The 19361-nt window shown below is 31.6% G+C and overlaps 4 protein-coding genes across 4 annotated transcripts; 1 reads left to right on the top strand and 3 right to left on the bottom strand.

The window, feature by feature from the left end:
- Positions 1 to 113: 113 nt before the first annotated feature.
- CABS01_14283 (uncharacterized protein) lies at positions 114 to 299 on the bottom strand (the record flags this gene model as incomplete). The annotated part of the gene is made up of 1 exon (XM_060547623.1): positions 114 to 299. One exon carries the CDS (start codon positions 297 to 299, stop codon positions 114 to 116), a length of 186 nt encoding a protein of 61 aa, XP_060393522.1.
- Positions 300 to 2051: 1752 nt separating this feature from the next.
- Positions 2052 to 2474, bottom strand: CABS01_14282 (uncharacterized protein; the record flags this gene model as incomplete). Its single annotated transcript, XM_060547622.1, has 1 exon — positions 2052 to 2474. The coding sequence occupies one exon, from the start codon at positions 2472 to 2474 to the stop codon at positions 2052 to 2054; it is 423 nt and encodes a 140-aa protein (XP_060393521.1).
- Positions 2475 to 2593: 119 nt separating this feature from the next.
- On the bottom strand, positions 2594 to 3283 carry CABS01_14281 (uncharacterized protein; the record flags this gene model as incomplete). The annotated part of the gene is made up of 2 exons (XM_060547621.1): positions 2594 to 2906; positions 2967 to 3283. 2 exons carry the CDS (start codon positions 3281 to 3283, stop codon positions 2594 to 2596), a joined length of 630 nt encoding a protein of 209 aa, XP_060393520.1.
- Positions 3284 to 4134: 851 nt separating this feature from the next.
- Positions 4135 to 4365, top strand: CABS01_14280 (uncharacterized protein; the record flags this gene model as incomplete). The annotated part of the gene is made up of 1 exon (XM_060547620.1): positions 4135 to 4365. One exon carries the CDS (start codon positions 4135 to 4137, stop codon positions 4363 to 4365), a length of 231 nt encoding a protein of 76 aa, XP_060393519.1.
- Between the last annotated feature and the right edge of the window lie 14996 nt (positions 4366 to 19361).

Genomic DNA, 19361 nt, shown 5'->3' with positions numbered 1-19361 from the left:
ACTAAAAGTATTTAATAAGGGCGGTAATTGCGGTAGCGTATAATAGCCGTTACCTAGGCTAGTTATGTTTAGTATAGGGGGAGAAAAAGGGGAATTGGGCCTTGTTAAGGAGGTTAGTGTAGTACGGTAGCCCGCACTAACAGTGCGTGCCAAGAAAAAGTATGTAGGAGGAAGGTTCTGTCAGTCAGCCAGTGCAACGCCATCATCCACATCTTGGGTACGCCCCGGTCGACTTCGGTGCGCCGGAGCCCAGATGCGGAATAACAAAAGATCGCCATTCGGACACTGCTCATAAACATACACTCCCACGGTTTCCAGAAAATACAACCCTTTTCAGCGATACGATTGATGAACCTGTTGTTGCTACCAGAGGTAAGATCGCTTGATTAAGTGAGAATGGCGTCAGCTCAATGATTAGAAACTCACCGCAACGACCATGACTCGACGTTGCAAGAAAGCCATCTGACAGTCGCGTGTCGCCCGAGGCGCCCGAAATCGTCGGTGGACTTGCGCCAGTCCGATCTGATAGGGCTTGGCTGAAGGCTTCTTCACTCTGGCCACGCTTTGGTAGCCTCCGGTTTGGGATGATGGCTGATGAAGGAAGGGAAAGTTCTGTCAAGGTGCAGGGCTTACTCAACCTTGTCGTTGGCTTCCGGAGTGGGACAGAGCCGCCAGATCCGACAGGCAGATTGAGTTGTCGCTGATGGAAAGAAAAGACGCAAGCCTGGAAATCCAGTATATCGAGATGTTCCAATCAAGGCGCTACTGGGGACATCCCCACCTAAGAACGATGCTCACCAAGGTTGCACCGGCAAAATGTAAGCTTGGCATGAATCATCAGCCACATGTCTCGTGGTATAGGAAATGGATTTTTGAGCCGTGTCCGCGGGTTGAGAGTTGAAGGTCAAGGTTACTGAGCGTGCCGCAAAAGCCAAGGCTGAGGGAATCGTAATCCAACCTGTCACGTACGAGCATGATGAGGCTCCGAAAGTGAACAAGTGCTGATGATCTTCCAAAAGCCTCGCGCATAGTCATCGCAATAAGCCGTCGGATGTAGGATGCCGTCCTCATCCACCAAGGAATCGCGACAATGGAGACCAGTGAATGCATGGTCCTTCACGTTGCCGACTTTTCGTGGCAAGGGAACACGGCGTTGCGCCCGACTTGGCGGCGGGATCATTTACAAATCAACAGGGAGAAGCTCTTTAGCACCGGGGAATTTCCCACAATTGACGGAAGGAAAGGCGGTCAGCGGAGGTTGCGGTGGTATCAGGGTAACAAACTGATGTTTGATTGGGAGGGCCAGATTCGAGGCAGTCTCGAAGAGCGGACTTGACCACATTGACGATGCAAACCGAGACGGCGATGGTGCATCCGCGTGTTAGTCTGTGAAGCTATTCGATGCTGGTCAGCCAATGGATTGCCAATGACCAGGGGATAAGTAAGGGCTTGGGAGGACTAGTGGATGGGGAGCGATTAACATGCTGACGCCAGTCCATATCAATGAGCCGGGATCTTCGTAAGGCTGAAGTGCACGAGGGTCCCTGAATGGCCTCGCATGGTTTTGGTGGGTGTGGGAGCATGGCGGGTGGTATGTAGTGGAGGCTGTTGGCAGAGTGGCGTGAGTGGCTGCGATAAACGCGTCCAAGATGAGTGACGTTCAGTTGGGCCGTTGACACCAAGAACAGGCAGATGGTACCTTGAACGCTTGCGCTCCGGGTGATCAACCTCGTTTTGTGACACATTTGGATGACGGTTTGCAGATTTCATGCATACCTAGGGATGAGCAACTGCGTCTCAAGGTTAAAGCTAGACGGTGAAGGATAAGCACTTGGCCGAGCTCCCATGCTTTGGACAGGATATGTGACACAGTATTTCTTCGCCTTTCGGCATCACGTCACGCGTCTAGCGAGTCCGCCGAGTCGCGCTGAAAGGGCGAGGTTGTGATGCAAACCCTTGCATCTGCCCAACAAGCATTAAGACGGTCGTGGAGGGGTCCTTCGCAATACGAGAAATTCCATGGTGGTGATCTGAAAAGCCCTCGTTATTGCTTAAGCCTTGATGGCGACACCGGGTACGTAGACGCGCCACTGGAGAAGGCTCTCATCTGGTTTTGATGGAATGTGGGCGTGGGCCAGGTAGAGCAACGGCCGTCGGCTTCGTTTGGGGGCGGACTCGTGTTCCGTGGCATGGATTATCAGGCGGGATGATAGGGCGATGAACTTGGTGGATGCACGGATGGCGGGATAACAAATCGCAAGGTACAGTGGCATGTGCGTGTGCGTGTGCCAGCGGATGACGCGCAGTATCTTCTCGGCGAGTTGCTGCAACCTCCTGTCGCCGCCTCTGTAATGTTGAGCCCGGGGTGGCCGGGAGGCGAGACCGGAAGGAGGGGTGACGACGGGGTTTGCCAGGAGGCGAGAAGAAAAAGGCGTTTGGTTTTTCTCGTAAACGCAACCGCCAAGGCCTATCATGGCAATCTTGTGAAAAGGGGCCGATGAGAAACGACAGGAACAAAACATGCCCGTAGCTATGTCCTGGTGGGAAGAGGCCAGTCGGGATAGCGACCTGACTCGTGAATGGCTCAGTTTGGTCATGGAGCGGGAGCATTGGGGGCGGATCTGAAGTTGTTGACCTGGTCCTGGGCTAAGAACAGGAATAGAAAGGACTCAGGAACGGGGGGTACGGCAGCGGCGATCAGGCCGCGTCGGCTCCGTGGCTCGGCACCCCATCTCGGGGGAAGAAACCTCCACAGACAAGCTAAGGCTGCTGTGAATGTAAATCCGGAGGTCGAGTGCTGCGGGTATGGTGGAGATGCGGTTTGCTTGCGGGTTTTGCTTGGGGTGACCGAATTAGGAGTGAAGACTCGTATTCTCGGAATTTGCATGTTGCCACAACGGCTGAAGCTGCGTCTTGCGTCAGAAGATTGGACGCAAAAAGGTTCGCTTTCAAGGATGATTCGGTACCGTAAGGATGGTAACGAGCTGAAGGTGTCTTTCCACCGTGAAAACCGAGGGGAATGGTTGGATGAGGAGGATGCCGCGAGTCTTGAGTTGTGGCTGTGCTTTGCCGCCGGCGGCCGCAATGCTGCATCTAGCAAGCAAAGTGGACGGCCATCATCGAGGATCGCCGTGAGCTGGCATCGGGGGCCGAAAGAGAAAACGAAAAGTCGGTGTCGTCGTCGTCGTAGTAGTAGGAGTTTATGAATGCCAATGGAGGTTGAGAGGGAAGGAATAAGGCTGAAGGGAACGGAAGCTTTCTCGTCGACAAAAATAGCAACCATGAGCAGGCGACAAGGTACGGAGTCAATAAAGAGGCACATGGAGTCTGGGGAAAATGAACCTTGGCACTGCAACCTCCGCCCCTACCTTCCCTACCTCCAGGTGCCCTATCTTCCCTAATTAGGGCACCTTTCTTAGTCCATAACGGAATTGATAGGACGAGACGGGATGGAAGGTTAGGTTGGAAGTGGCAGGCACAACACCGGATGGCAGTTGATACCTTCCAGGTTCCATCACTCCAAATTCGGATGACAAAACGTAATGGAAGGATGATAGTCATGTCAAAATACTTGGGTAAGTAGCACGTGTAAGGTACCTTACGGATAGATACCTAGGCACCGCTAAGGAAGGCATGGCAAGGAAGGCAAGTACGTCCGTAAAGAAGCCACAGCATCTTGCGGCCGTTGAGGAAGGGGCTTTACACGTGCAGAGTGCAGTATGCAGAAATGCATGTCATGCAACGACCTGAACAGGAAACATGGAGGGCACCTCATGAGTTGCAGATGCGTCCATTAGTGTCATTGACGTGTCGTTAAATCAAAGGTGAGGAAGTTCAGGGACAACACTTTTGCAGGTGCACGCAAGGGAGGAAAAAGTGCAGGCGGGAGAGGACGCAGCCGGATCGTGGCTTGAGTCTATTCTACGTCCCTTCCATCATCACCATCGTCGTTGGGTGCTGAAAATAATGTCTAATAGCGGGTGATCGCCTGCACCAGCTCCCATTCTCAGTGCTCCGTTTTGACCGAGGTGTGGACGGGTGACGGTTGGGACCAGCGGGACATGTGGCCCCAGCGTCAGTTACGTACCGTAGGGGTGGGCACCCAAAGGGCATCTGCGCCTGCTCAAGTGGCTCATGAGTTTATGGCAGGTGTGCTCCCTGCAGGTGTCCAGCTTGCTGCTTCCCGTCGTGTCTTGTAAACTTGTAAAATGTTTCCAACTCGAGGAAGGAACCAAACGGGGCCCATGTATGTATTGGGTTCACGCTTGCCTTCCCGTCCAGATGATACCTACCTACCTTAGGTACCGTACCTATGCTAAGTCCCTATGTATCTGCCCAATGAGCCTAAGGCCTGGGATTAGGTAGGTACGTTCTCAAAGGATCCAGGAAAACACCGTGCTCTCGAAGGCAGGAGTACATGAGCTGAAGCCTGAGGCCCCTTCACGCTACATGTGTAAATGTCCCTACCTACCTACCCGGGAGGGGGGGGGTGTACAGCAGAGGTAGAAGATTATATGTCGCCTGGGCATAGTATACCCCGCTACTCGAATATTAGTAATATACCCTAGTTATATTAAATATATAGTTAATTAAATAGAAATATTTAATTATATATATTGCCTTAATATAGTATATATACTAACGCTATAAAGTTAAAATAAACTCTATAATAGGGTAACTTTACGTATTTTTATATTAGCCGAGCTCTTCTTATTAACTATAAATAATAGTATAGTTAATTAATATTATTAGTTAATAAGTTATTAAGTATATTAGAACTTCGTCGTTACTTATAAAATCTAAAGCTATTCGCAAATTATATAACTAAAATTTTATACTAAAAGTTTTTTATTACCGATTTTATATTAATAAAATCTATATATATACTTAGTAATTAAAGGCTTTATTATACTATAATAACTATTTTTTAATTTTATATTACCCTATAAGTAGTAATACTTATTTTACTAAGATATACTAGTTTATATATATATCCTAACTATATATTATTTTAAGGTTGTTTTTTTAGTATGCCTTTATTATATTAAAAGCTCTATTACGTCGTATATTTAATTAAAATAATAGCTTTATAATTACGTTATTAATACTTAATATAAAGTCGTAGGGCCTATTACCTTAGGATTTACGAGGTTTTATAAACTATTAAAACTACTATTACTTATAATATATATTAAAATATTAATTAAAAATCTTATTATAATTATCCTCTTAACGTATATCTTTTACTAACTTTAGTATACGTTAAATTATATATAAATATCCCTCTAATATTATAAGAGAGCTACTCTCTATTTACTTAGTTATACCCTTCGTATTTAATAATAACTAGTAGCTATACGTAATAAATATTCCTAGTTTTAGCGAGTCGCGCCTTATACTCTTTTTAAAATATAGCCTCTATTTTTACCTCTACCTTTTTTAATTAATATTACTTCTCTTTAAGAACTATATTTATAAAATCAATTTTAAAAATATTTATTTCGTACTTAGAATATTTAAAATTATTACCTTAGTTTAACGCGCTAATATAGTCTTATTAATTATTAATCTTAGTAATTTTAATAGCTTTATTTATAAGCGTAGATTACGTAATAATAAGCTAGTAAGTAGCTTTAGTATAAGGACCGACGCTTTTAATACTAATTCCTTATAGCGCTATCTCTTATAATAAAATCTTATTATTAGTAAGCGAGGAGAGTAGTATAATTATAATATTTATATTTATTTTTATACCTTAATTAAAATAAAAAACGGAGTTTAGAAAATAGTAAAATAAACTTACTTAGATAGAAACTAGGTTATCTTATTATTATTTATTATATTAATAATAAATAGAGTTTAATATCGTATTAAAAAAAAGTAACCTTAATATTAGTTATCTTTATACTTTATATATAAACGGGCTATACTAATACGAGGACTATTTTAGCGAGCCTCTATATACTATATTTTATTACTATAAACGCTCTTAATTCTTATTACCGCGGACGCGTACTTTAGGTTTTTATTACCGCATTAATTAATAATAATGCGCTCTTATATAATAATATATTACTAATTACCTTATTAACCTAGTATATATCTTATATTATAATTAACTTATATTTTTACCTCTATAAGCCTACTTTACTTATACCTTATATAATACTAAATAGATAGGTAGTTAAGTAGCTAAATATTAAGTAGGGTTTTAAAGCAAATCTTCTTACTTTTACCCTCAGATAGAATAAAAAAGTAATAAATATCGGGAGTATTTTATCTTACTTAATATAAAGTACTACTAGGCTTATCTATATATATACTATATACTTAGCGAATTTCTTTATAATATAAATAAGAGGGCCTTTATATATACTACTTTATAATTTAATAAAAATATAAAATAAAATAAGCCTACTATAACTTAATATAAGAAGATTAATTATTATTCGGGAGCTTAAGTTAAAGAATATACCGGCTTATAGCCGTAAAATATACCCTTATTATTAACTAGCTTACTCGCTAAGTAATTAGACCTTATATACTCGTTAGAGTAATTAGTATACGTATTATAAATAAGCCTCTTAATATAATAAAAAAAGTAGCGCTATAAAATTATAAAAACTACCTAAGTAAAGTACGTAATTAATATATACCTTATCTCTATACTAAACGCCGCGTTTAAATTTTAAAATAAAAAGAGCCTAAATAAAAAAAAAATATTAAAAAGAAGAAAATATACTAAATTAAAAATCTAAGTCTACCCGAATTTTATTATTATCCTCTAAGTTAACTTTATCCTTCGCTATATCGTACTAAACTACTTTTATACTATTATAATATATATTTATAATAATATTAAGAAGCTTCTCTAGCTCTTTATTAAGTATAGGCGCCGCTATCTAAGTAATTAGACCGATTTTACTATTTAGTTAGTTATTAAGTTTACTCTAGGTACTATTCTTAGGGGCCTTTAAGTATATTAATATAGCGTAGTTAGTTAGTATTTTTAACTCCTTAAGCCGCTACTCCGTACTAAGAGCTATACGTACTCTAACTATTAGCCTTAATATCTAGGGATTTACTAAAATAATAAATAATATTTTAACTATACTTATTATAAAAATCTTATTTTTTTTAATAGTTTTAATAACTTTTACTTTTTTTACGGTTATTTATTTTTTTAATATAAGCTATTTTTTATTACTAAACTCTACTTTATACTTCTTAATAAGCTTAAAGTTATTTAAAACTTTAGCTAAGTCGTTCTAATTAGTAATCCTTATTTTTACTAGCTACTTTTTTATTAAGTTACTTTTATAAATACTTATAATCTTATTATTAACTATTTTAACTATATTATAATTAAATACTTTAGTTATATTACGCTAGTTTTTAATAAGAGTAGTACGGACTTATAAACGTATTACCTTTTTTTTTTTAAGTTACTATTCGGAGCCGCCTTAATCTAGTTCTTTAAGGACCTATAATATTTAATAAGTAGGTTATTCTTTTTATTATATAAAACGATTACTAAAAGAAATAAGTAGCCCTCGAGCTCTTTTTAATTAGTAATATATAAGGCCTCTTAATAATATTAGTATACTAAGCTATTTAATTAATACGTTATATTAAAAAAGACAGGTACTTTATAAAGTTAATAAATTAGTAAATACTCTAATAAAATAATAATTATTAATAAGGAAAAGAGAACTTACTTAGGTACTTACTTCGTAATAAGCTTAGTTATAATAAGAGCGCTTAGTAATATTCTTATTAAATTATTAGCCTATTTTAAATTATTTTAAAAATTAGAAACTTTAAAGTAATATTAAAGAATAAAAACCTTATTTAAATAAAAACTTAATATTTTTTAATATATAAAAGATTATTTAAATAGGGCCGGAATTACGTAGAGTTTTATAAGGAGAAAGTAAAATTAAAGGACGAAGTATTTTATAAATATTAATATTAATATAAAGTTAAGGTTATTTCTAAATAAAGAACTAAGATTAAAAAGAGGTATAATAGTTATAAAGTATAAAATTAAAAAACGATTTTTACGTCTTAATTATTTCTAGTTATAAAAAAAGCGCGATAATTTATTAAAGAGAAAACTTATTTAAATAGAAAAATAAGAGTTAGAAATAGCTTTAAATCTTATATAGTAAAATTTAAAATAATTACTTCTATAATTAATACTTAGCGACTACTTTAATTACTCTTTTTTTTAAATCTAATTATTTTTAAAGTTTAGTAAGAGCAACTCGTATTTAAATATACTACTATTTATCTTTTTAACGGGCTTATTTTTATTTATAACCTCACTCTTAATTAAGAACCTAAATATTATATTTCTTAAAATTTATATTATAAATACTACTTAATATTATCGAGGTTTTTTAATTTAAATCTTATTCTCTTTACTTAATTTATGTATTTACTATTTTTTTCCTTATATTTAGCGATAATTTTAGAACTAAGTACTATTTTTCTTACTATTTACTAAATACCTCTCTAAATTAAGAGAGGGGTAGTATTAACTAGCTAGTAAATTATAATAAGGCCTACGATTATACTATATAATAAGCGCACGACCTATACTAGCTTACTCTCGCTAATAAAATATTAATTAAGTAAGGACTTATATTTTACGTTCTAGGATATACTAATATGCCCTTATTATTAATTAATAAAAATTTATAAGCTATAGGGGTTATCCCCGCTAGGTATATTAAAAGATATTAACCTATACGAGCCGTTATACTAAGCTCTATAGTCCTAAAGTAGCTACGGAAAGTAGTAAAATAATAAGCGATACTACGAGGTATATATTAGATATAATAAGTTTCTTATTATTCTAATATAGAGCTTTAAAAGTATAAAAAGCCTAATATTTAGCTATAAAATAAATATAGAGGGAATACTTAATTACTTAACTAAGGTACGTATATTTTAAAAGACCGTTATTATAAGTAGTAAAATAAGTTATATAAAATAATATATTTTACTAACTAGCTAAAGAGAGTATATAACGAAGTAAATATTAAAAGATATTATATTATAAATAATTATCTAAGCTAAGATACCCTATAGTTTTATATAAGTCTTTTTAAACTTTTAAAATAAGATATCTCTTCGTAATATTATTATAAAATCCCTTTAAAATAAATAATCGATTTAGTAATTCTTTAAAAAAGATTATTATAAAATAGTATACTATTTTATAATATAAACCTAAACGCTAATATAAATGAGTAATTGCCTCCCGTATACTTTATAAATTATAAAATTAAGTGCCTATATATTTATATTTAAATCTATCCCCACTTTTAGTTCTACTTAGAGGTATTAATAAGTTAATACTAATAATAAAGAAAGTGCTTATTATAGGTTTAAAAGCCGTAATATTATTATTAATATTAAAGAATATAATCTTTTTTTTTTCTTATTTAGGGCCTTGCTACGAGGGCGCTCTTTAATTTTAAAGATTTTTATAAAGAATATCTAAGTACTTTTAATAAAATACGTAAGAGCGAAGCGGAGCTACTCTTATTCTTTTAAAACGAGAATATAATCCTAGAAAAATTAATATTAAAGTTTATTAATTAAAACGTATAGTAAATATATTAATAAATAAGCTATAGTTTTATTTTTTTATAAGTTTATATTATCTTAACCTCGGAGCTTTATAAGTTAGTAAATTTATATAGATTTAGGGCCTTCGAACTATTTAAAAAAGATATTAATAATATTATTAATAAAATATTTACTTAAAGTAGTAAGAGTAGTATAACGCTATTACTTTTCGAATTTTTTAAAAAGTAACTAGAGTTTTATAATTTATTTTTTATTAGTTTTTATAATATACTCCCTTTTACCCTTAGTAATTACTTTAGTAATAATAGTTATTTTTTATAATAAAGTTAGTATTAAAGAACTTTAAATATAAAAGAGGTTAAAATAAATAATATATAATCTTTTAAGTTAAGAACTTTTTAATCTTCTTATTACTTAGGCTAAATACTTCGTCCTTATTTTTATTATCCTCTTTATTATTATTACCCTCGCTTTTAATGAGTCGCTTTTTTTTAAAAAAAGACTTTTTAGTTATAAACTTATTTATCTTAAGATTACGCTAAGAATCCTTAATATAAGAATTTTTATTTTTATTTTTATTCTTATAATTTAATAATAAAATAAGCTAATCTCTATTTAACTTTTTTAGTTTATTTTTAAAGCAATTAGAGTATTTAAAAAGCTTTTTTTTTAATTTATTTTAAAGTAGGGGTAGTAGTATAGTATTTTTATTAAAGTTTAAGCCTAGGCCTCTAGTAAAGTTACTTAGGTTCGATATATTATTTTAATATTTAATATTTAATAAGTATAAGTCTTTATATATAGCGTTTTAATAAGTTATAATTTATTAAAATAAAAAAGGAAAGTAAATTTATAATAATTAGAGCTTTAATAAATCTAAATATAAAAATAAATTAACGCGCCCGACGTAATAAAAATTAATAATAAGAAGAAAAGAAAATAAAAATTTTAAAAAAAGAAGGCGCTTAAGGCCTACGGATTTATTATAAATTTATATAAACTCTTTTATATAGATTATAAAGTAAAAAACGGTTTTATTAAAATCTTCCCTCTATTTAGCTTATTTACGTTTTTTTTAAGTTAACTTATATTTTTTAGAGTTAATATATAATATTAAGACTACTATTTTTTTATATAAGAATTATAAAAAAGAAAAAGCAAGGCTTTATTAATAAAATCGAGGTTTTAAAGTTAAAAAGCTTTAAGTTATAAAAGGAGCTATAAGAGATAGATACTTAGCATAGTATTACTAATTAGTTAAATTATAATAAAAATATTAATAAGATTAGGGGTATGTTTTTCGACTTTAACTTAGCAAGCTTAGGGGAACTAAATTAGTTATAACTATAAGAGTATAAAGATAGTAAAGTTAGTATTAATATACTTAATATTATATAAATAATTTAGAATAATATCTTAAATAATATAAGTAATAAACTAAAAGATAATAAATAAGAACTATTTCCTAAAGCTATTTTTAATACGCTACTTCGAGTTAATATTATTTATTTAAGTTTCGAAACTAGAGATTTTAAAAAAGATTTTATAAGAGATAATAAAAATAAACCGTATTTATTAATCGACTTATTAAAATTAAAAAGTAATATAATTAATACTCTTACTAACCTAAGCTCTCGAACCCTTTTATATAACTTAATTATTATTATTAAATACGACGTAAAAAACTTTATTATAACGCTTATAGAGTTTAAGTTTATATTACTTTTATAAGAAGTAAATATATTACGGTTTATATAGGCTTCCTTAGTTAAAATCTTTAAAACTTTATTAAAATACGAGCTATAAGTATTATTAAAAAAAAAAGACTACCTTTTTATAAAGTTTAAGTTATAGCTCCTTTTTAACTAACTCTAAAAGCTTATAATAAAGCTCAACCCCGCTAAGCTACTATCTAGGGCGTTATATATTAAAAATATATTATTTTTTAATTTATAAGCTATATTATAAGCGTTTTTAGATTCGGTATTACTATTTAGATTAATATATCGTAGTATAGCGTAATATAAGCTTAGTAACTACGAGCTATAATAAATAAAAGTTTAGAGAGAGTTTTTAAAGACGATATTAAGTAAGTTCTATCGTTACTTAAATAAAAAGCCTATTTTCTTTTTTAACTTCGTATTTTATATATACTAAAGAGACTATTATATTAAATTATCGTAGCGATATTATAACTAAGTAACTTAGTATAATATTAATTATTTACTTAACGCTAAGCTTAGGTATAATAATAAACTTAATATAGTTTATATCGTATTAATATTTACCTCGGATACGCTCCCTACTTAATAAAACTATAATATTTTTAATACGCTTTTTAAATTTAACCCTAGTTAATTAATATAATAAGAACTTATCCTTATTAAGAATCTTAAGATTATATTATTAATAAATACTATAGTTAATAAATTTAATATATATTTTTTTTATATATACGTTCTTTAGGAGCCTAGTATATAATTACTCCCTAAGTTATAGGCTTTTATTATCCGCTATATTTTAAATAATAAAGCGGATAGTTTTTAGTTATTAATAATTTTAGACCCCTATTACGGTAAGCTCGAACTTTAAAAATATACTAAAGACTAGTTTACGAACTACTTCGATAAAGAGAACGTAATCTCCCTTTTTTTTAAGTTTTTTTATAACGTTTTTAAAGTATATTATAATATATACTAGTTAATTTTAAGATTTTATATATTACTAGCCTTTTTTTTTAATTATATTAGTATAAAGAGATTAAATATGCTCTTAGTTATACTAGCTCCTTTTAGCTTAAATAATATAAAAGTATTATAAAATTTAGCTTAATTCGTAATACTTAACTAAAGTTATATAATATCGGTCTAAGGCTAAGAAATATTTATTTACGTATTCCTACTTTATTTTATTAATAATATAGTATAATAATAAGAGCTTATAAGCTATCTTAATTACTAAGTAAATAAACCTTATCGTAACTACTTTATATTAAAAACGCTCCGTAATAACTTAGCTTTTAATATTATTTAAAATAGCCGCTTTTACTATTTTATATAAAATATTTATAAAAAAGTTAATAAGGTAGGGTTTATAGTAAAGTAAAAAGTAGTATATACTAAGTTTAGTATTATTAACTAATTAATAGTACTTAAAGCTATATAAATATTTATTTTAATTCTAGACCCTTATCATATAAGGCCTATTAATATAATATATTCTAAACTAATATCGTTAGTAAAGTATATATAATAAATATTAGTTAAATATACCCTAAAAAAGTCGTTACTCTTAGGGTATATTAACGTTTTTTAATCGTTCTTAATTCCCCTAGGTTTTAAAAAAATATAGTTACTAGTTACTTATTTAGACTTATAACGGATTATAGAGGCTAGGATAGTATTAATTATAATACTAATTCTCCTATATTATTAACTTTAAATTAAATATATTATACTATTTTTTACTATTATTATTATCTTAAAAACTCTTAGCTTTTTACTAATAAAGTTTAATATTATAGGAAATAACGCTATTAATATTTTTATTATAGTATTTTAGAATATTATTAAGTTTAATATATAGATATGTGGGAAATATACTCCTCGCTTTAGTAAGGATAAATTTAAAGATATATTTATTATTAGTTATAAGTTTTTATAACTTCTTTTTTAAGTAACGTTATACTTAATTAATAATAAATTTAAGTTTAAGAATAATAGAGGAAGAGTAAAAAAGGTATTATTATAGAGTTACCTCTAGTTAATAAATAAGGATTAAGCTATGAGCGAGTTTAGTAATATCCCCGATAATATAAGTTAAATTAGTAATACTACTATATATACTAATTTTATTAATATTACTTTAGTTATAGAGGATAGGGAACGGAATCCTAACGCTTATTTATAAAAAAAGGATATTAAAAACTAAGTAAGGTTAAAAGTATTACTTAATATCTATATTAGGAAGTATTTATAAGAAGTCTCTTAGATATATAGTTCTTATTATAATATTTTTACCTTATTAAGTAAAGATAAGTATTAATAAGAATTAGTTAACTAAAAAAAAGGATCTAGTATATATATTAATAGTAAAATAGTAAGTATAAGGCCGATATTATAAAAACGAATTATTATAATACTACTATTACTCTTATTTATAAAAAGTAAGTACGTAAAATAAACTTTTTTAGTTTTATAAGCTTATATAAGTATAGCTACTTATAAATTTATAACTATTTTATAAGCTTTCGAAATAACTACCTAACTTTTATAAAGCGAATTAAAAATAAATTATAAATTAGTATATTTAAAAAAAAAGAAGAGATAGAAAAAATACTTAGATAATTTAATTTTATAAATAATAGTACCTATTCCGACCCGCACTTCTAGGGTATTTTTAAACGAGCTTATATTACTAAATAATCCGGCCCTTTTATAAATATTAATTTCCCTTATTATTTAGAGTATAATAGTATTTTTAACTATAATTTCTATATAGTATACGAGCTCGATTATAAGTATTATAATATTATTACGTAAAAGCCTATACTCCTTAAATAGGCTAATAAAGTATTTTTTATTACCGCGTTAGTTCTTATTCTTAAAATACTATTTATAATCTTACTAATACCTTTTTTTTATTAATAAATTTCGTAATATTTCCTTTTTAGTTAGTTACTTTATTTAAGTACGTAATTACTTCGTACGTTTAGATAGTATATTTACTTACTAAGTTAGTTATACTTTTCGAATCTTTTTTATTATTACCTCTATAAATAAACTCTTTAGTATTAAATATAAAAATAAACTTCTTAGCTACCCCGTTTATTTACTTATAAAAAATTAATATATTATTAGCTTATTAATAATTAAACTAGATAGAGAATAGGTTATTTAGAGAGGAAATAGCTCGCTAATATACTCTTTTTATAATATATTCTTAGTTTAAAAGAGTCGGTTACTTATTAAATTTTACTAGCCGCCTCTATTAAATAATTAGCTAGTTTAATAAATAAGATATATATACGGTCTCTTAACGAGATTTATTAAATACTCCTATACTTTAAATATAAATATTTAGTAAAGTTACTAACTTATATAGCTCGCTACGAATTTTATAAAATACTTCGAGTAGCTAGTAAGATTCTTAAAAAAAAATATAGCGCAATAAATAAGATATTTCTTAATATTTTTTTAATTTAAGTTTAAAACTAAGAGGGAATCTTTTATATAAATAACGAAAAGTTAAAGAGATAGAAACTTTTTTTATAAAGTATACTCTATAAAATACTTTAATTAAATTAGTTAAAACTATTACTAATTACTTTACGAATCTAAGTAGTATAGAATATAGCTTCCTAATCTCGTAAAATATAATAAGAATACTAAAATATACTTTATTAAATAATCTAAACTATAAATATAAGCTATAAAAACTTAGGTATATAATTAAGGATTATACTTAACTTAATAATTATTACTAAAACTTAATTTAGAATTTTTAAAATAGCTTAGATTTAATATATATTAAGCTTCTTATCTATAAGTTAGAATCCTATATAAATAGATTTTATAAAAGATAGGCTAATAATAAAGTATTTAATATAGCTAGGGAGGGTAGTAGTTTTTATATTTAATTAGCTTAGTAAACTTACGAACCGAGCCCCGTATATATAAGAGCTTTTTACTTATACCTTTTTATTTTATTACTTTTCCCCTCCCCGCTCTAATAAACTTTTTTACTTACTTTACTTATCTATTTAACCTACTTATTAAATACGTTAACCTGCCCGTATAATTATAAGTAATCGCTCTATATACTTTATATATAAGTATAACTCTTATATCTTTTACTTATTATAAATTATTAACGCTCCTATTTACGAGAGTATTTTAATTCCTAAAGAATATTACTATTTCTACTTATATTAGTAATAGAAGTACGTTAAAGTCCGTTACGTTAACTACGATTAGTTAGGATATTTTTAAATATACTTAATATATATAAGCTACTTTTCTTATTTTTTTTAAAATTACTTCTACTTTATCTTAGTAATTAATCTTTATTACTTTCTTTTTATTATATTAATTTAGTAAGATCTAATAATTATACTTAGTTCGATATTACGATATACTAATTTATAAAATAGGTACCCGCTCGGTTTATAAACCTTAGTAACCTAAATAATATACTTATAATATCCTCTAGTTAGTTACTTTTTAATTAGTAAAGTATTTAGGGATTTATTAATATAAATATTTATAGAGTAACGCTATTATACTTTTCTAATACTATATTCTTACGCCCTCTAAGCTTAAATATCTTATTTAACTAAGTATATTAGTAATATTATAATATTAATATATAGGTTAATTACTCCCCCTATTTACTATTTATTAAGCTTATTATTAAGCTTTATTTTATTACTACCCCTCTATCTTAGCTATATTTAAGTTCTTTTTTACTAATATATACTATTTAATAAGATATTTACTAAACGTATACTTAGTAAGTATCCGCTTATATCCCTAGTTATTACTCTAATATAACTAACTTTATATAAATACTTCCTTACTATTACTTAATTACTATACTTTTTAAAAATAAGCTATATTATACGTATTATTATAATTCGTATTTTACTAATCTTTCTTTTAATAGTTTTAATTTCTAATTATAAGAGGGATAACCGTACTTAATTAAGTAGGTTAATTACTTAACTAAAGTTTATCTATTTTCTTTATTTTATACTTTAAAGCTAAGCTAATCTTTTTTTACTTTAGGTATATTATTTAGAATCCTATACTTTTATATTATACTAAAGGTTCGTTTCTTAATCCTTAGGTTATTTACTCCGATATAGTACTAATTCTTTTTAAGTACCTAAGGGCGTTCTTAATTAGTATTTATAAAGTATATTTATTTTTTTAAACTAAGTTTAATATTTTATTTATTTACTTCTTTATAAATTCTCTTATTTATTGCATTTTATTAATTCTTTTCGTACTTTTTATTATAAGTATATTATATTTATATTTCCCCCTCTCTCTTATTATATCTACGTTATATCCGTATCGTATTTAATACCTTAGAGTCTAGGGCGTACTATAGCTTTAGTAAGCATATATTAAGCTCGAAATATTTATTTAATAAAAATAAAATAATATAATAAGGGTAAGTAGTAATAACTACGTAGTAATATAATTTATAAAGCTACTAAATAAATAAGAATTAATTTAAATTTATATTTCTAATATAGTTTAAATAAATACTAATAATATGTACTATACCTTCTTTAATTATAAAGTATATTCTAATTAGATTTATAAAGTAATAAAATAAAGCCTTTACTAAATAAGAACCTTTATTAATAAAGAACCTTTATTAATGCCGCGTACTTAATTAGAAAATCTCGTTTATTACGGTATTACTAAAGTATTATACCGGATACTTAATTAAATATATCCTCTATTAATAAAGTATTAGAGTATTATATGTATTATTTAATTAAAATATATTACCTATTTTACTAATTTATATAGTTTGCTCTAGTTATAATATTTATCCCTCTAGTATTACGCACGCTACCCTCGTAATTATTAAACTAAGCTAACTTATATTAATTACTTATTTTATTAAAACGGTACTTCGGCTTAATAACTATAGTTAAATACTTAATATATTAGCTATATTATAATTAATATATAAATATATATAATATGCGTTTAATAAAAGTATTAATATTATACTATATAGACCTTTATATTTAACTATATACTACTTTAATATATAAAATTAAATAAACGAAATTTAATAAAGTAATGCGTAGATATTAAATTAAGATAATATATAACTTATATTCTAATTAGGTATTATAAATATCGGGGGGTAATATTAAGCTAGTATAGTGAACGACCTCTGCCGTACGCACCCCCCCTCCCGCATAGGTAGGTACCCTCGAGAGTCTGAACGGGGAAGACACTCAGGTGCGCCGGGCTGGACTCCGTCTCCCGCACCTTTTTTTTTTCTTTTCTTTTTTTCTTCTCCCATGCCATGACTATCATTTTGCATCACTCCAGGAGTTCAGAGTCCAGAATCCAAAAGTCCAAGTCCAGACTGAACTGTGGAAAAGCAGAAACTCCCGGGGAAATTGCTTCGGCCCTTGGTTCACACAACGGACGAATGAGAGGCCGCAGCCTTTTCGACACCAGCTGAACGACAAAGACTGGAACTCTGCATCGCCAACATGGAACCCAATTACAACTCACCCAAATGTATCAGGTCCGTATCCGTACTCTCATCACCTCGACCCCTCGATCCCTCGACCCCTCCATGGACCCTCGCTGAACCCTCGTCGATCGATCAACCCTCGAGTTTGACGCGACTCGACGGTTCCAGTCCTGCGTCCCGGCTCCCGTCTCCCATCTCCCATCCTCATGTCTCTCCCCGCTCTGATACCTAAGGTACCCAAGCATGAGAAGGTGCTAATCGTTCCAGGTTGTCACCACCGTCATCACACACCACCATCAGCCCGTCGCACCCCACACCGTCTCTGGCTTGGTCTGACCTTTGCTCGAGGTCCTCTGCGCCGGTTCAGATCTCTCGCTGCGTTCCTGGCATGTCACTCTGTCTGAGCCTCTGACTTTCTACCTACCTCAGCATCTCAAGTACACTTCGGCCTCGTCGCATCCGTGGCATAATACCCACAAGGCGGGTGTTTGCCACCTACCTAGTCCCGACTTCACTAGTGTAACATTTCACCCAGCAATGTCTCCGATCCTACGGATACAGCCATGGGAAATTGACAATCGGCTCGCCAGCCTGGATCTTGTTGACCCAATGGGTACCAAAGACACAGAATTGTCTCTCATTCGTCAACAAGCCGACAGACATGGAGGCTTCCATGCGAGGTGTCGTGGGCCGGTCAGCACACCCTGCGTGCCTGCGTGCCTCTATGTATGCAACTTCACGGCGCATCTCCTATCCCACTCGTCGCATACGACATACGGCGACGGTGATGCGGACGCTTGCTCGGATCCTTAATGTCATAATCTCATCTTCGTCTTCATTCAAGCCCAGTGGAGCTCGGACTCCTATCGCGGCTGCTCCCCGTCCACCTAGTCCTGGAAATTGTCCTGGATGTTTGGGTGACTGAACCTCACCTCGTCCTCAACGCGCTGCACCCACGCCAGCCCATCACCATCGTGCATTGTTCACTTGCCAGATTTCGGTACTTGCGCATGCGCCATGTCATGCAGTTCCAGCTCACCAGCCCTTTGCCGATTGTTGCACGCCGGCCGACCCCTTTTCGGCATGCCGAATGTCGGCAGCTAAGGGCCGGCGCAACACTTACACACCTCGCTGGTGTCTCCTTACCTCGTCCCTTGAGGGCATTGGATAGTACGGTGCCCAACAGACAAGAGTCGCCAACCAACAAAATCCAACTCCGGCTTCTTGCGGCGACTCTTCAAACTCCCATCATTTACATCACCATGATCCTCTTCTCGACCCAATGAATTCCATCAAGAGGGGGAGGGGGACGCATCGATCGACACCACAGGGCTAGGCTGCGCAACCAATCGTCCCAAAGAACAGGCATTGAAAGGAACAAGCTTGCAAGTATTACACCCCCATGTGGCCACACACTAGCAGGGCTAAGGCCCAGATGGCGTGGCTGGTAGGGCTACCCTTGAGCTCACCTCAGCTGGACCAGGGAGACGTCCCCATCCCCGTTCCACTCGCTCACACTAACTCGCTTT

This window comes from Colletotrichum abscissum (assembly GCF_030869225.1).
Source record: "Colletotrichum abscissum strain IMI 504890 chromosome Unknown Scaffold_52.1, whole genome shotgun sequence".
Classification (NCBI taxonomy): Eukaryota; Fungi; Ascomycota; class Sordariomycetes; order Glomerellales; family Glomerellaceae; genus Colletotrichum; species Colletotrichum abscissum.
The sequence above is the reverse complement of the archived record's forward strand: the minus strand, read 5'-3'. Positions and strand labels throughout refer to the sequence as shown.